General features: G+C 44.4%; 1 protein-coding gene across 2 annotated transcripts in view; it reads right to left on the reverse strand.

Annotated features, from left to right (window-relative positions):
- The window catches only part of ULK2 (unc-51 like autophagy activating kinase 2), a 158,995-nt gene that overhangs the window by 58,803 nt on the left and 82,722 nt on the right, over positions 1-17,470 (reverse strand). For both annotated transcript variants that reach the window (XM_068268721.1, XM_068268720.1), the window contains exons 7-8: positions 13,577-13,650; positions 151-252 (exon numbers count right to left, since the gene is read on the reverse strand). In XM_068268721.1, the coding sequence (XP_068124822.1) occupies positions 151-252; positions 13,577-13,650 (176 nt within the window). The remainder of the gene's footprint in view (positions 1-150; positions 253-13,576; positions 13,651-17,470) is intronic.

Here is a 17,470-nt window from a genome sequence, read left to right on the forward strand (position 1 = left end):
AAACCAACGGCAAGCAAGAAAAACGCTGAATAATTTTGACAGTACTTGCATGTGGGCCTTTTCTCTAAGCATGTTGGACTTCCTGCAATAAGGTATGAGTGCAATAAGTAAACAGACAAGCAGAAGAAAACACACAGATTGCAATATTACCTGGAAAGGAGGTTTGCCAACTAGGCACTGATAGATGACGGTTCCTATGCTCCACAGGTCTGCTTTTCCATCATAGTGTTGTGACATGATAACCTCTGGAGCCTAGAACACAAAGCAAATCACTAAGAAAGGAAACACTACCCCATGTATGGCAAAAATCATTCATATCAGGTTATTATAACCCAACAAAAAAAGCCCTAAAAAAAAACAAAACCTACTTATGTTGGTCTAGGCAGAAAGCTTTTAAGTATTGATGGATAGTATCTAGATTTCATTATTTCCCCAAAACATTGCATCACACATTTGTGCACCGCCAACAAGGAAGAGCAGGGAGCCAATAAGGTCAGATGAGGGTAAGTAACTCAAAGGGAACTTGTAAGTATAGAAATAAGGAAGCAGCCATTAATGTTTTTCCGAAAGCAAGTCCAAGGCTACCTTCACGTCCCTGTTTTCATTACACTGAGTCAGACAGGAAAAAAGCACTACACAAATGTTAGGATTATTTCTATTATGTGTCTGAGGAGACAGTTGATGCAGGCTCATCTACGCCATTGATTACACTGAGGTACTATCTCAGATTATTTTAATCAGGTGCATTACGTTTCTGACTTGATGCCTACACCACAGAGTACTGATTGGAACACCGGGCCACAATGAAACCTGTACAGCTCCCTTTTCTGTATAGCCTATGTAGGTCATAATGGAGCAAGCAATGCGTTTCGTTTTTGACATTTTTTTTCTGTTTGGTTTATTGTGGATTATACTTTGAAGCATGGATGGTTACATAGTTACATTGGTTTTAAAAAAAAGACATGTCCATTGAGTTCAACCAGAAAATATGGTATAAGCCTGCACCCTCACATATTTTTAACTTCAAGATCTATACTGCATTAAAGGGTTTACATGGATAATGTAATGCAGACTGCTGTGCTTAGAACTGTATGTGTGATGTATGTGTGTCTGCCATGTTCTCAGACTTTAGCTCTATTTAAATCATTAGCGTTTACAAAGAAGTAAAGCAGTGAGAAAGGTACAGAAGTACAGATGCTGGTGGAGGGAGCAAACAGTGCAATATAAAGCACTGCCCTGTAGAAAGAAACCATGTGATGATTAGACAGGTTATACAAATCATTTCAGCTTACATGCAAATTTTATGCTAACTCTATGCAGCTTAGAAAAGGGCCAAACAAAATTGACAGGTAGTCCATTTAAATGGCCCAGTTCCAATCTGCACACAATAGTATCTAAATCTCACTGACCATCTCTACTGATTATGTAAGTATAGCAGGTGAAGCAATGGAATGGTAAAATAGAAGATGTGATTTATATATTATGGTAGCCAGCATTATGTGTAGTTATTATGTAGTTAATTACAGGATATGTCCTTTTCTACTGCAAAGCTGCAAGAGTGATGGGAACTGGAGGCTGCTATATTTACTTTCGGAGATAAACTTTTACTCAGTGCATAATTGTGTTCCTTTCATATAGCTTTTAGGGCATTCCTCAAGCCAAATACTTTGTTTTGTTTTAATACTCTAATTCGCTATAAACTAAACAAGCCTCGCCCACAGTTCTTGAGAGAGCCTTTGCACTCTAAGCCTTAGTAGCAAGGGCTTATTGGAGGTCAGTCTGGGCAGAAGGAGGAGGAGGAGGTTACTAGCCAAAGATTTCAGAGGTAGAGGGGAGGAGGGAGAGGGGAGTGGGAGATACAGATCAGCTTGCCTATGTGTAATGTGACAAACAGAACATGGCTGCCCTCATTGTATCACATGAATAAATAATCATACTGTTGAAGCTGTTTACAGCTAGATTTGCTGTGTAAACTATCTAAACTTTAGATAAGATATATAGACAAGTTACTTGTTATAGTTTTTCATCTCGGATCTGCTTTAAAGAATACTAGTTGCCTGGAATCCTGCTGATCTTTCTGGTCAGTAGTGTCTGAATCTCACACCAGAAAAACGCATGCAGCTAATCTTGTCAGATTTTTGTTAGAAATGTCTTATCTGCCTGACTGTTCAGGGTCTATGGCTAAAAGCAATAGAGGAAATGAAACAGCCAGGCAGTGTGCATTGTCTAAAAGGAAATAAATATGTCCACCTCCATACGTATCTCACATTGGGTTCCCTTTAAGGATGTAGGAGAGAGAGATATAGGTCATGCCAGAATAGAGAGAAAACATCAATGAACAGCCTTTGCACTGGGCAGGAGTAAATGAAATAAACACACATGGCACTGGAAAAAAACGTAAAACAATGAAAATGCTGACTCCCTCAGTTTATAAGGATGCTGTGCACCAGTAGATTAATGTGTGCTAATAAAAACATGCTGATTTTTTTTCTGAACTGGCTAGTTACTTCTCTGCCATGCTCACGGAGTATCACCATCCAAGAATAGGCACTTAGATCAGTATGTCTGACTGCACTGGCAGTTTTCATATTACTGTCATGATAACTTTATTGTACACTTGCAAAATTGCAGCAGATTGATGATCACACAGTAATTGACACAAAGACCGAGAGTAGATCATTGTCAGTTATGACAAGGAAATGGAAAAATGAAGGAAGCAAGCCATGGTTTGCAATACCAGAGCTCAGAGCAGAGACTACCCCTGCTAACATTAGTGGGAGGGAGTAGCTTACAGTTTCAGCGGCTGAGGTTAATTGGAGTTATGAAAGCTAACATAAGACAAGGATGCATCTAAAAGCAGGAACAGCAGGAAAGCTACGGAGAATAAAACAAAGATGAACAGGAATAGTGAATAAAAGGAAAAGCTTCGCTAATACAGATTTCTGGGAGATGTGGGCAAAGTAGATTTCTAATCTTATTCATCAAGAGAGGTAGAAAGCTAAAGGAAAAGTGGGTCAGATGCCTAGAGCAACCAAGCAGCACCGTTGTTTCTGGAATGCTATGAGCCCCGATGGTTTTCTGTAGGCAGCTGTAGTGCTCTTGCTCCAGTTTTCTTTGAACTATTCTTGGTAACTTAGCCCCGAAGGGTATTGTAGTTGGAGCTATATGGTACAAAGAACTGCACTTTGCCCTTTATAATGAGTAGCAGAGTTATTAAATAGAGCAAACTGGAGAGAGCAAAGTGCAGTAAGACATCCTCTATAATAAAACCCGTGTCCGTGCCTCCTGTCTCTGTGTAGCGTTATTCGTGCTTTTGGCCACTGCGCAGCACGGACCCAAAGACAGGAGGCCGTGGACGGGGCCAGGAAGTCAAGCGGGCAGGGTGTGAGCAGGTGGCCGGATGTGCGGCGGTGGGTGAGCGGGCGCGCGCCCAGGAATACAGACCTAGAGCCCATTTTTATACGGGCTTAGGTCTACTAGTAGAAAATAAAAAGCATTTCACCACTAGCCTGACTCCATTAAATGTTAATTGCTTTGGGTTAATGCATCATTTTTTTGCTGACTTTTCAAACAGTTTCATATATGCACCCTTTATTGTAGGCTGCTATTGGATTTGGTATAGAGATGCAAGAGCCGGACCATATACAAGATCTGTCGATCACACCATGTATTAGGTGGCCTCAATAGCAGAGTAAAGTGGCTCTCTTCAAATTCATTAAAGCTAGACAAGTTTAAAGTCTGCTACACACATCCAATTTTGAATGGCCAATCTGACCAATTTTACCACCTGTAGGTAGCATGAGGGCCAACAGATTTTGAATACCATGAAAAGATTACCGTATATGTGGAGATATATTGAGGTGCTGATGATATTAGGGAGTACAGAAACCTATTCTATCATTTTTATGTCTGCTGTATATCTTTCAGAGGTGGAGGTCAGCCAGTATGGCCTGAAGATATTGGCAGCTAGCTTCATGGACTATTAATGTGATTGTGTGTGGTGTCAATAGACAAAAGGGAACCTCATTACCTGTTTCTGGCTGTCCAGAGGAACTGTACGCTGTGATCTTTTGTATTGATGTAGACAGCTGCCATTGTCTTCAGTGAATGGACCAGTCCCCTTCAGTAGGCAAGGAAGCTTTTTGATGTCTGGTAGGATACAATCTCACCTATTGAATTCTGCAGACTTCAAGAAGCTAAAACAACAACCCCTTTGAAGTTTGCATATCACAAGAAAGATTATGACAAGCGTTCGGTGATGTCACAAACGAGGAAACTGCATTAGTTCCTGGGGACTGGACATTAAATGCCCCAGGGGACACTTCAGACTATTTAAGCTGACCCAGGACAGCCACCGGTATCTGCTCTTGGAGTTAGCGCATAGCTAGAGTTGATCTCGACTTCTGGTCGAACAAGCGGCATGCTCCTGCCGACAACGTTGAGACCTTCAAGTTGGTAACGTTTTTTTAATCCCCATTTTTATTTTACGCAAATATCCGTGTGTGTTATCTTTGTAACTCTTAATTTTGTAATTTTTTTACTTTGTCTTTTTGTAATCTTTTGTATATATTAAGTTCTGCATTGTTCTATGTTTTTATGGAATATTAAATCATTATTTAATAAGCTTGACTTCTGCTGTACTAAACTAACACTCATAGCCTAGAAGAGACTGAAGTGTAACCGTGTATAAGTTCATGCCTAATTGTACGCTTGAGCAACACTACCGTATGAAATTGTAATTGCATTGTGTGTGGGGGGCGTTTGTCATACTTTGGCCTAAGCGCGCAGCTGACCCAACGTACGAACAACGCCAGTGCGAGTAGCGACAGCAAAGTGGCTAACAGTATCGTTCGGAACGACTGTTAGTGGGTCTTTGCTTCACGACAGTGTAAGATTGCAACTGTGTGTGTGTGTGGGTGCGTGGCTATCCCGTATTTGGCCTAAGCGCAAAGCTGACCCGAATACGAAAACGCGGCGTGCGCGCTGAGTACTCCACAGCAGAGTGGAAGTGTCTAGCGAACAGCTAGTGGTGGCAGTGAGAGGTGTTCTGAGGGGTCCCAGCCTTGTTTTAGCTTGAATAAGGCTGTTCCCCGCTTAATCTGGTCAAACCCGCAGTCGGGAACCGTATACGCAGGCGTGCCGCGGGCCGGTTCCTGACATAATTGGTGGCAGTGGTGGAATCGTTTAGTACATTAGTACGCAGTTTAGCTCGCTATTCTGAGTACTAAAGGCTGGAAGCTTGCTAGAAGCAACTAGCCTACAGAAGTCTACTCAGTGCAGAATCTATATACGTTTTTTTTTGTTCAAAGATACACACTTGGTGTTTTGCTTTCCCTCCCCCCTTTTTTGTTTCTTTTTTTTTTTTTGCAACACGATGGCTCAGAAAGCATCCAGCTATGCAAGGCAAAACAAAGAGATACTACTCAACCTTTGTGAGCACAAAGGCATCGAGACGGTGAGCGGCCAGACTAAGGAGCAGTTAGTTCGTGCGCTCGAGGAGTATGATGAGGCAGAGCGAGCCCGTGCTTCAGCGTCAGCGGATGCAGCTCACGAAACGGCAGAGGAGGAATCGCTCCCGCCACAGAATGCGAGTGGAGACGATGTCCTGGATGATCCACCGAACACGGAGATGCCATCTCTGGAAGCTGATCTACAGCTACTGAACTCGGCTGATCCTGAACTGCGCCTAAAGCTGATCCTACTGCACCGACAGGCAGAGGAGGGAAGAGCTGAACGGCGACACCAAGCCGAGCGGGAACAAGCTGCACAGCGACTCCAGGCCTGAGAGGGAAAGAGCTGAACGGCAACACCAGCTGGAGCTGGCTAAACTTCAGCAGCAGAACCGGTCTGCTGGACCCGCAGAACGCGAAGGTGAGCGAGTCCACAGAATCCCCCTGGATAAGTTCCCCGCTATGGACAAGGACTCTGACATAGACACTTTCCTACAGGGGTTTGAAAGGACTTGTCGGCAGTATGGGGTGCCCCGTGAGCAGTGGGCAAGATACCTCACACCAGGGCTGAGAGGCAAGGCCCTGGAGGCGTTTGTGAGTCTCCCCCAGGAGGAAGAAACAGACTTTGAGGCAATTAAGAAAGCCATTATTGCGCGATACCACCTCACGCCAGAGGTGTATCGCAAATGTTTCAGGACAGTGCAGTGAGGTCCTAATGACAGTTACCTGGATCATGCTTGCAACCTGCGCACTGCCTTCCAGCAGTGGCTAAAAGGACTGTCAGTTAAAACCTTGGATGCCCTGCAGGAGCTGATGATAAAATACCAGTTCCTACACACCTGTCCTGTGGAGGTCCGGCTGTTTGTGCTGGATCGAGAACCAAAGACAGTGGATGAGGCTGCGGAAATGGCCGATTCCTACACCGCCCATAGAGCACCTGAGTCCCGGAGGACTACTACGCCCAGCTGGAGGGGAGAACAGAGTGCTAAACCTGTGTCACCCAGCACCCAGAGGAGGCAAGCACCGCTGTCTTCTGGATTCAGGCAACCAACCCCTGACACTCGGAAATTCTTTGTATGTGACAGGGTGGGTCATATCAGCACGACTTGCCCAGAGAGGAAGAGGGAGGCCCCAAAATCCAGTGAGGCCTTAACCCCCCGTGAAGTCCCAACTGCTCTGTGCGCTACCAGGAATGCCACTGGCTATGCAGAAAATCTGCAGCTTGTCACGGTTGGGGGTACAGTTGCTACCGGGCTGAGAGACACTGGAGCAGAAGTGACTCTCATACATCCCCAGCTTGTGAACCCAGAACAGTACATACCTGGGAAAATGATTGCTGTCAGAGGAATTGGGGGTTTCACCCCAGCCATACCCACCGCTTTGGTCCACCTGGATTGGGGGGCCGGCAGCGGACTGAAAGAAGTTGGGGTCACTGACAAAATCCCCACCAACGTTTTGCTGGGTACTGACCTGGGACGGTTAGTAGCCCGGTATGAGCCTAATCCAACCCCTGTGGGGCCTGCATCCCCAGCCGAAGTTCAGGACTCTTGCAAGGTACTGTGTGATAATGCTGTGCAAGTGGGGAATGCTGGCGAGGCCCCAGGGGCTATGGACTGTGTACTAGGAGCCAGCCCTAGTGAGTCTCCAGTGCCTAGGCCTGGAGTGGGACCTGTTGACACAGAGAATGCAGAAACTGATGATGTCATTTATGACGCACGGACTATCGAGGCGATCGATGCAGGAACTGTTGATGATAATTGTGAAGTGCTGAGTAGCAATGTGTGTAATGATACAGATAATGTGGATGTTTTATGTGATGTTCTAAATGTCAATATGTATAAGACGGATAATGTTGATATCATATGTGTTGTGCTACATAATGATGCTTGTTCTGTGGACACTCCGTCGGCTGCAGGAGTGACCAGCAATGGTCGCTGGGCTGCAGCAGGTGGACTGTCCACTGAAGGGGCAGACAGCAACAGGCCAGATCTTCCTCCTTCAGATGTTTTCAAGACCAAAGGTGAAGTGGGGTATGATATGTGTAATGTGGGCGCTCCCTCCGCTGCCGTGGTAACCCGCAGCGCTAGCGAGTCTACAGCAGAGGGACTGTCCCCTTAAGTGACAAATGTTGCTGGGTCAGCAACATCCACTTTGGAACCTGGCCCTGAGGGCCCAGGAGCCTCTCCGTCTGCAGCCTTCCTGGAATGTGTGACAGGCAGCACTGAGCTCTCTGGGGCTGTTCGATTTGACAGCAGCCTGGAAGAGCTCAGGGGGCTAGCCAGCAGGTCACCAGCTGGGAGGGGCGGGCTGAGAGGGTTCTGGGAAGTTATTCCCTCGGAGCTGTCCGAAGGGGAAGAGGCAGACCAGCAGATAATCGATCCCCAAAGGGACCGAGAGATAGCTCCTGCCACTATAGAGAAAGTGCATGTAGCGACGGTTGGAACCCTCCCCCAGCTGCAGCACTGTCTCTATGGTCGCAAATTCACGGTCGTCACTGACCCACATTCCCCTGGTTGGTTACGTCAGGTTGCCAAGGGCAACGACACATTGCAGCAACCTGACCTAGCTTTCCAGTCGTGTAGCTTGGAGCTAACTGACAGGTGGGGAACCCTCCTGAGGATGCTAAAGGGTTACCCCACCCGGCCAGGCCGTCAATGTAGGCTTTGGCAGGATGATTCGTTAGAATCACCTGCCAGCGCTATCCGGAAGGGAAGCAATCATGGGAATGCTGATGGGCTGTCCCGTCAAGCAGAACCAACAGTGTAGGTGCAGGCAGGATGAACTGGGAAGATCATCTGCCTTGCACCAAGTTAACGGCGGAGGTGTGGAGATATATTGAGGTGCTGCTGATATTAGGGAGTACAGAAACCTATTCTATCATTTTTATGTCTGCTGTATATCTTTCAGAGGTGGAGGTCAGCCAGTATGGCCTGAAGATATTGGCAGCTAGCTTCATGGACTATTAATGTGATTGTGTGTGGTGTCAATAGACAGACAAAAGGGAACCTCATTACCTGTTTCTGGCTGTCCAGAGGAACTGTACGCTGTGATCTTTTGTATTGATGTAGACAGCTGCCATTGTCTTCAGTGAATGGACCAGTCCCCTTCAATAGGCAAGGAAGCTTTTTGATGTCTGGTAGGATACAATCTCACCTATTGAATTCTGCAGACTTCAAGAAGCTAAAACAGGAACCCCTTTGAAGTTTGCATATCACAAGAAAGATTATGACAAGCGGTCGGTGATGTCACAAACGAGGAAACTGCATTAGTTCCTGGGGGCTGGACATTAAATGTCCCAGGGGACACTTCAGACTATTTAAGCTGACCCAGGACAGCCACCGGTATCTGCTCTTGGAGTTAGCGTATAGCTAGAGTTGATCTCGACTTCTGGTCGAACAAGCGGCATGCTCCTGCCGACAACGTTGAGACCTTCAAGTTGGTAACGTTTTTTTAATCCCCATTTTTATTTTACGCAAATATCCGTGTGTGTTATCTTTGTAACTCTTAATTTTGTAACTTTTTTACTTTGTCTTTTTGTAATCTTTTGTATATATTAAGTTCTGCATTGTTCTATGTTTTTATGGAATATTAAATTATTTAATAAGCTTGACTTCTGCTGTACTAAACTAACACTCATAGCCTAGAAGAGACTGAAGTGTAACCGTGTATAAGTTGAGCAACACTACCGTATGAAATTGTAATTGCATTGTGTGTGGGGGGCGTTTGTCATACGTTGGCCTAAGCGCGCAGCTGACCCAACGTACGAACAACGCCAGTGCGAGTAGCGACAGCAGAGTGGCTAACAGTATCGTTCGGAACGACTGTTAGTGGGTCTTTGCTTCACGACAGTGTAAGATTGCAACTGTGTGTGTGTGGGTGCGTGGCGTTCCCGTATTTGGCCTAAGCGCAAAGCTGACCCGAATACGAAAACGCGGAGTGCGCGCTGAGGACTCCACAGCAGAGTGGAAGTGTCTAGCGAACAGCTAGTGGTGGCAGTGAGAGGTGTTCTGAGGGGTCCCAGCCTTGTTTTAGCTTGAATAAGGCTGTTCCCCGCTTAATCTGGTCAAACCCGCAGTCGGGAACCGTATACGCAGGCGTACCGCGGGCCGGTTCCTGACAGTATATACTTGAGTATAAGCCGATCAGAGTATAAGCCGACCCCCCAACTTTTACCCCAAAAACAGGGATAAGTGAGTGACCCGAGTATAAGCAGAGGGTAGGAAATGCTGCAGGGACCCGATAGACGTTGGGGGTCTGGAAGAGGCCCCAGGTAAGTAAATGGCAACTTTGTGGTGGTGTGGGTGGAATTATTATTCTAATAATTAAAAATAATGTTGTCTAATGGAATAAGAACAGGGGCTCAGAGGTTGCAGCTGTTACTTCCCTATCCTGCAAGCATGCTCGCTGTTATTGTTTCTGGCCCAGTGTGATATTGTCTGTGAGCCATGCGGACCCAGGCAGTAATCGAAGGCCAGGGAGGGTACCAGAAAGAAGGGTGCTGCCTGTAAATAATGTCACAGTACTCCCTTCACACAGAGTGCTGTCTCCCTCCTAGTGCCTTGCCCGCATGTGTATAGACTAGAGCAAGTGTTCCCCTCATTAACAGTGCTGTGCTGGTGTGCAGATCCTTGTTTGCTCCCCCCCCCCCCCTCCATGTGCGGGTATGCGATGGTGAGGATTGAGAATTGCGGCCCCACCAGTACATGCAGTGATGTGATGTGAATTGTGCCCCACCCCCAGGATATGCAGAGTGATGCGCAACGGAGCTTGCTTCCATCACTCACCAGTCAGCGCCGTCCGCCTTGATTCCGCATCGGCCTCTCTCTCTCTGTCATCGCTATGACGCCCTTCACCACCAGAGGGCATCATAGCGATGAGATGGAGAGAGGCTGATACGGCATCGAGGTGGACGGAGCGGAACGGGTGTCATAGCGATGAAAGAGAGAGAGAGAGAGAGAGAGAGGCCGATGCAGAATCGAGGCGGACATCGCTGAATGGTGAGCGATGGAAGCACGCTCCGTTCCACATCACTCTGCATATACTGGGGGTGGCACAGCACAATGTACATCACTGTGCATATACCTGACGGCATAACACTGCACGCCATCCACAACATTGTTTATGAGGGGGACACTCGTTTTATACACATGCCAGCAAGACACTGGGAGGGAGAGCTGCCTCCATTTTTCACATGGCGGGGGTACTCGGGAGAGGTGACTCGAGCATAAGCCGATACCCCCACTTTTAGGCCATTTTTGGGGGTTCAAAAAGTCGGATTATACTCGAGTATATACGGTATGTAGGCAAGCTCTCACACTACATGGGAGTGGTACAATTGGCCAGTCAAAATTGAATGTGTGTTCTAGGCTTAACTCACAACAGCTTATAAATAAACAATATATGTGCATGGAAAGAGGCAAACATATTTAGAATAAGATTATAGGAAATGTCACATGCCTTTGGTACCCAAACATGTAACATGTCCACTTATTTACAACTACCCTGATTTTCTGCCTGGAAAAACACATATATACAGATAGTCCCCTACTTACAAACAACTTAAGTTACAACATTTCAGAGATACAAACAAAGCTGTCTTCCTGTCCAAAATATACAGTACTGATTTTTTGTTACATATTTTTGTTGTTAAATGTTACATTATTGTAGAAACTGTTCTAAGTGGTTTGAAAACGCTTTAACACCACACTGAAAACAAACCAAAAAAATAGGTAGTATTATATGTTTAAATCCAGAGTTCTCCAAAAGCAAAAAAAAAAATGTATCCACGTGTCCCCATGTATTTTTTTTTTTATTATTATTATTATTATAATAACACATGACTCAACTTAGAAACAAATTCAACTTACAAACAATCTCCCAGGAAAGGAATCTGTAAGTAGGGTACTGCCCGGACTACAAACACATGAAACATGTCGAACTTGTGATACCGTAATAAATTCACCAATAATTTTGCCACAGAGTCCAGCAGAAAATGCAACACTTTTGATGTTTCAATTGCAAGTCAAAGAAGGCCTATATGCCTCAGTCTAATTATTTAGCAGGTGCCACAGCCTTGAGGTGTGTGTTTTGAAAGGGGAGAGGGGGATTCCAAATTGGAGACTATAGCTGAGGGAAGATACTTTTAAACAAGGTGCATCTTAATTTTAGATATTGGAAAAAAAAAATGAACCAATAGATAACATTTAATGACAGTGCTTGTTACTTTTTTTGAGGGATTCATTAAAGCACAGCTCAAACATAACATAAAACCTGGAACACAAGAAGGTCAGTGAGAGCTTTGTGTTCCCAATAACATTATCCTAGGAATTATTCAGTAATCAGTCCAGCACGTGAGAACATTATCATAACAGTGACAGGTCATGATGACTGAACACGAAGATCACATACAGTTTTCACATCTTGCATTAGATGTCATTGTTTATTTTCCAGAAAAAATGGTACACAACTTATCATTTAGATGTCACATTGAACTGGGCAATGGTATTTTCAGGAACAATTTTTAAAACCTAGTATACAATAAGTAACCTTCTGGCTTACAGGACTACAAGCACAATATAATTATGATAATCGTTTTTTCCCCATTTCCACTTCCTTCATAGCAGTGACGCCCAGCCAGGTAGAAAATTACTGTTCACAGCTTAAATGCCAACGCTCACCAGAGTGCCTTGTGGACCTCACATCTGACATCCTTCTGCACCAATGTTCAAGGATAGACGTTTGATTAAGCAGGGACCTCTCCTCCCAAGTCACAGCTTGGACTCAAAAGTGTCCAATTCCAGTCCTTGAGGGCCACATCCATGCCAGTGTTTATGATGGACTCAGAAATGTGTTCTACTTGATGAACCACACCCTTCCTGATTCAGTCACATCAATTAATTTGAGCTGTGCCAAAATTGTGTGAGGGCCTCGACCCTTAAAGAGAACCCGAGGTGGGATTTAATGATGTTAATGGGGCACAGAGGCTGGTTGTGTACACTATCACCAGCCTCTGATGCCCTATGGTGTGCCCCAAGGACCCCCCTGCGCTCTGCTATCCCCAGCGCCGTGCTAGCGACACACAGCGTGTCGCCAGAAGGCTGTTTACATGTGACTGTCAGCGCCGGTCCCCCCCCCCTCCTCTGTATCGGCGCTACCCGCTCACGTCCCTTCCCTCCCACTGATTGGAGGAAAGGGACGCGGGCGGGTAGCGCCGATACAGAGGAGGCGGGGGAGCGGCGCTGACAGACAGTCACATGTAAACAGCCTCGCTAGCATGGCGCTGGGGATAGAAGAGCGCAGGGGGGTCCTTGGGGCACACCATAGGGCAACAGAGGCTGGTGATAGCGTGCACAACCAGCCTCTGTGCCCCACTAACATCATTAAATCCCCCCTCGGGTTCTCTTTAAGGACTGGAGTTGGACAGTCCTGTTTATGTGTACAGGTTTGTCACATGTACAGCACTGCATACAAAGGTTGTGCTACATCAATTAAAACCACAGCAATAATAAAGAAAAAGAAAAACAGCAACACATTAACAAGAGTGAATGACCGGATTATACTGAACAGTAGGCTAGGCTCACACTAACAGTGGGGACAAAAAATAAGCAACGTATGGATGATAACGCACATCGACCTTCTTATATTGTAATTACCCTTCGGTGTTCATACTATAGCATTAAATGGAACCAGAAGTGAGAGGGATATGGAGGCTGATTTATTTCCTTTTAAACAATGCATATTAACTGACTGTCCTGCAGAAACCTCTGCCTCTATTACTTTTAGCCAAAGACCCTGAACAAGCATGCAGATCAGGTGCTGTGACTGAAGACTGTCTAGATTAGCCACATACTTATTTCAGGTGTGTGATTCAGGCACTACGGATACCAGAGAGCACAGCAGGACTGCCAAGCAATTGGCATTATTAAGAAGGAAATAAAATATGGCAGCCTCCATATGTTGCTCACTTTAAGTTCCCTTTAAATGCAACCTCTCAGTTCCTGGACTGCTGATGTTTCTATTAATGGATTCACATGAGTTCCATATGCCACTGGCCAAAGTTTTACTGAAAAGCAAGAAAAACTATTGGTTGCTGTGAAAAATATTTTACAAAGCAAAACCTTGCTTACCATGTACATTGGAGATCCACATAGTGTGGCAGCCATCATGTTACTTTGCAGATAACGAGCAAAGCCAAAGTCCGCTGAGAAGAGAGAGTAAAGAAAACATATTCCGTAACTAACATTCATCAGTTATACGTAAAAAGATTATGAGAACATAAACTAAATAGAAACTACAGTATTGGACACCATAGGAATCATTACTTGCTTTTGATTTCCCAATTTCAGAAGCAGCACCCCAATCATACACAAGAATATACTACAACACTACATCTAAAGAGTAATGCTATAACATTGCATACAACATATGACAAACAAATAATTTTACTAATGCTAATAGTTAAAGATACAAATACCACAGTGGTGTGCGTGTATAACCTAAAGGCAACCAGACAATAAAAATAACAAAAAGAAGTACATTATGCTCTCACCATATACACCACAGTTGTACAGGCAAAAAAAACAAGAGGTCATCACACTACACGGCATAAAAGCCAACTGATAGCCATTGAACCACAAATAAACCTTTTGATGATTCCAATATAAGGCAAAAACTAGAACAGGCACAGACAAATGCAGCAAACTAGGCCTGGGAAAGGAAATTCTGAGGACATTTTAGGATTCTGAGCAACTGGGAGACCTAACATGAAGTACCACCATAGAGACTGCAACCATAAAGGCCTCTTGCACACTGCACGCGATTCAGATTCAGATTCCGCTTTTTAATCAGTTTTTACATCAGATTCAGATTCCGATTTGCAGTGTGCAGGGAGCAAACTGCAAATCAGAATCTGAATCGGATGTAAAAACTGATTAAAGAGCGGAATCTGAATCTGAATCGCGTGCAGTGTGCAAGAGGCCAAAAGTTCAGAAAATATAAAGCATGCAATGAAAAGCAGACGAAGTATGAGCACAAAGAAAGCTCAACAAACTTCAGATGCAAGATTCACTATCCAAATGTACATAATATTGAGGCAGGGAACACACTTGACTGTTTCCGTGCGTGTTTTCTGCACACTTGATATGTTTTTCGCACACAGAAAAAAGACTGACGTTCTGCACAGGGCTGTGGAGTCGGTCCAAAAATCCACCGACTCCGACTCCGACTCCTCAGTTTAGGATTCCACCGACTCCGACTCCTCTAATTTGCATATTACAATTTTGTTGATTAAAAGTATGTAACATGAAATTCGTCTCTTAACTGCCAACGCTTAGGAATTTTACAAGACAACTGAAGTGAGAAGGATATGTAGACTACTATATTTATTCCCTTTAGACTAAAACTAGTCCTTGGTAAGAGTACTTGTAAAAGGTGCAAACCGAAACAAAGAACATCTATCAGGCCCTAGGCAATGTAAGTGTGGGTACATGTAAGAATGATGTGCAGGTACTCTGCAGGGGAATGAGGAGATTGTAAACAGACAACACCTCTGTGTTCAATGTGCACAGCATTCTCAGTGGATTCCCTGCAGCTCTGTGGGGAGTGCATATGTAGAGTATAGTACTACTGTGTAACAAAGTAAACCTGAGACAGATGAAATTAAAGTTTTATACATACCCGGGGCTTCCTCCAGCCGCCTTCAGGATAATCAGTCCCTCGTTATCCTCCTCCACCACCTGGATCTTCTGCTATGAGTCCAGGTACTTGAGCCAGTCAGGCGTAGTGCGCATGCACACACTCCGCCGCCAGGAGCATACTACACCTGTGCAGCACTATTGCGCAGGTTCAGAATGTTCCTGGCTGTGGGAGCGGCATGCGGCCGGACAGCGCTGACTGGCTGAATTATCAGGACTCATAGCAGAAGATCCGGGTGGTGGAGGACAGCGAGGGACTGATTAGCCTGAAGTGGGCTGGAGAAAGCCCCAGGTATGTATAAAACTTTACTTTTCATCAGTCTCAGTTACCCTTTACTTTGTAGTCACCAAACCAAATTTTAATAACATATCAAATTATTTTATTTCATCAGCAAAGGGAGTGCATACATTTGCATAAATCAGCATCAATGCAGAATTATTTCCATCTCATTGACCATCTCTATTAGTGACACAGCTACACATCAGGCTTTATTCTTACAGCATAGATGTTATTTAGTGTATATAAGAGATTCCTGTGTACACATCATATATACAGTCACAATCAGATATGTATATCTGACCTTAAAAATACGGGGACTGCTTTATTGAAGCAGCACAAGTAACTAATTTTGATTGGTTTATTTCAATTTTGTGGACTAAGCACAGCTATTACTGTATATGTACTGTATATATACATTATTTTTCATGACTATTATCTGAGAAATAGAACATTTTATCATATTTTCTATTTTAATTACAGTTACAAATTCATTAGGAGTCGGAGCATTTTTTCCCGACTCCGAGTCCAGGCACCCAAAATTGCCCGACTCCACGACTCCGACTCCACGACTCCGACTCCACAGCCCTGGTTCTGCATGAGGACTGCACATTCTGTCAGTTTTCACTATCCATTACATCAGCTGCTGTGAAAAAACACACACGTTTTCCTGCATAGAAACACAGTTGGTGTGCAGAAAAAGTATGCAGAAAAACGCGCGCCGAAAACTGAAAGGCAACTGTATTCCCTGCTGAAAAGAGACACTCCATGGAGTGGAGTGGAATTTTTGCATTCGTCTCGCATATTTACAATTGTTAAATGGAAAACAGGTGCGTTGTCTGAAAAAATGGAGCATGCTTTGAGTGTTTTTCTTCCACATATTTGCATTTATGGAAATGAGCTTTTTACTTTCATTGTGGAGCAGTCTTATGTGTTTTTGCATGGAAAACTGCTCAAATCTGCATGGTGTGGAAATTCCAGCCTAAATACAATGCAATCAGAGGGCTCTGCCTCAGAGAAGCTATGCAGCACTGTGAACATAGTATAAGGGTATAAAACCACATTCTGAAAGGTCATTAAAACTCATTGTGAGGCCTCTTGCACACTGCATGCATTTCAGATTCCGATTCCGCTTTTTAATCTGTTTTTACATCCGATTCCGATTCAGATTTTTAATCTTAACTGCATGCTGCGTTTTTTGATCCGTTTTTCTGTTGAATGTATTCAAGGAAAATCGGAAACGGAATCGGAATCGGAAACGGAATCGGAAAACGGATTTGCAGTGTGCAGGGAGCCTCACACACAGTGTTTTCAGGAAGGCTTAGTTTCCACAAGGTGCTGCATCCATTTCCAAAACGGAAGCAGCACTCGTGCTAATGCAAAATTGCATCCAAATCCAATAGCCATGCACTGTCATAAAAAAATGCAGCAGGCATTTTTCTTCCCCGCATGCAAATTGGAAGCAGCTTATTGATTTTAACCATTTACCGCCATCCTAACGTATTAAAACGTCATGCTTACCGCTATTAACAGCAACATGACGTTTTAATACGTCGCGCATTCCCGCCGCTGCTACCGCCGTGTGTCCGCCGCTACCGCCGCCATTACCGTCGGGATCCCGTGCTGGGCGATTGGGGAAGAGGACTGAACAGTCCTCTACCCAATCGCAGTGCCTGGAGTGAATGGACGTGACCGCGAACAGCGGCTACGTCCATTCACATAAACAGGAAATGTAACAGTTTAATAAAGTGTGTAAAAAAAAAAAAAAAAAAAGTGAACACGTCCTATGAGTGTTCACCAGCGCCATCTTGTGGCCAAAAAGTATATTACACTTACAAAATACATACATTTTCAAGTATATACACATCATTAATAAAATTACACTTCCAACCCTCCCCCCCAAAAAAAACACTTGTAAAAAAAAAAATCAGCTTAAAAAAAATAAATAAATAGTTACCTTAGGGACTCAGCTTTTTTTATTCTATATTTTATGGGGGAAAATTAATTTTAATTTATTACATAGGGGCTTGTAATTATGGCCAGAACAAACA

The sequence above is a fragment of the Hyperolius riggenbachi genome, chromosome 2, assembly GCF_040937935.1.
Source record: "Hyperolius riggenbachi isolate aHypRig1 chromosome 2, aHypRig1.pri, whole genome shotgun sequence".
In the NCBI taxonomy this organism is placed as follows: Eukaryota; Metazoa; Chordata; class Amphibia; order Anura; family Hyperoliidae; genus Hyperolius; species Hyperolius riggenbachi.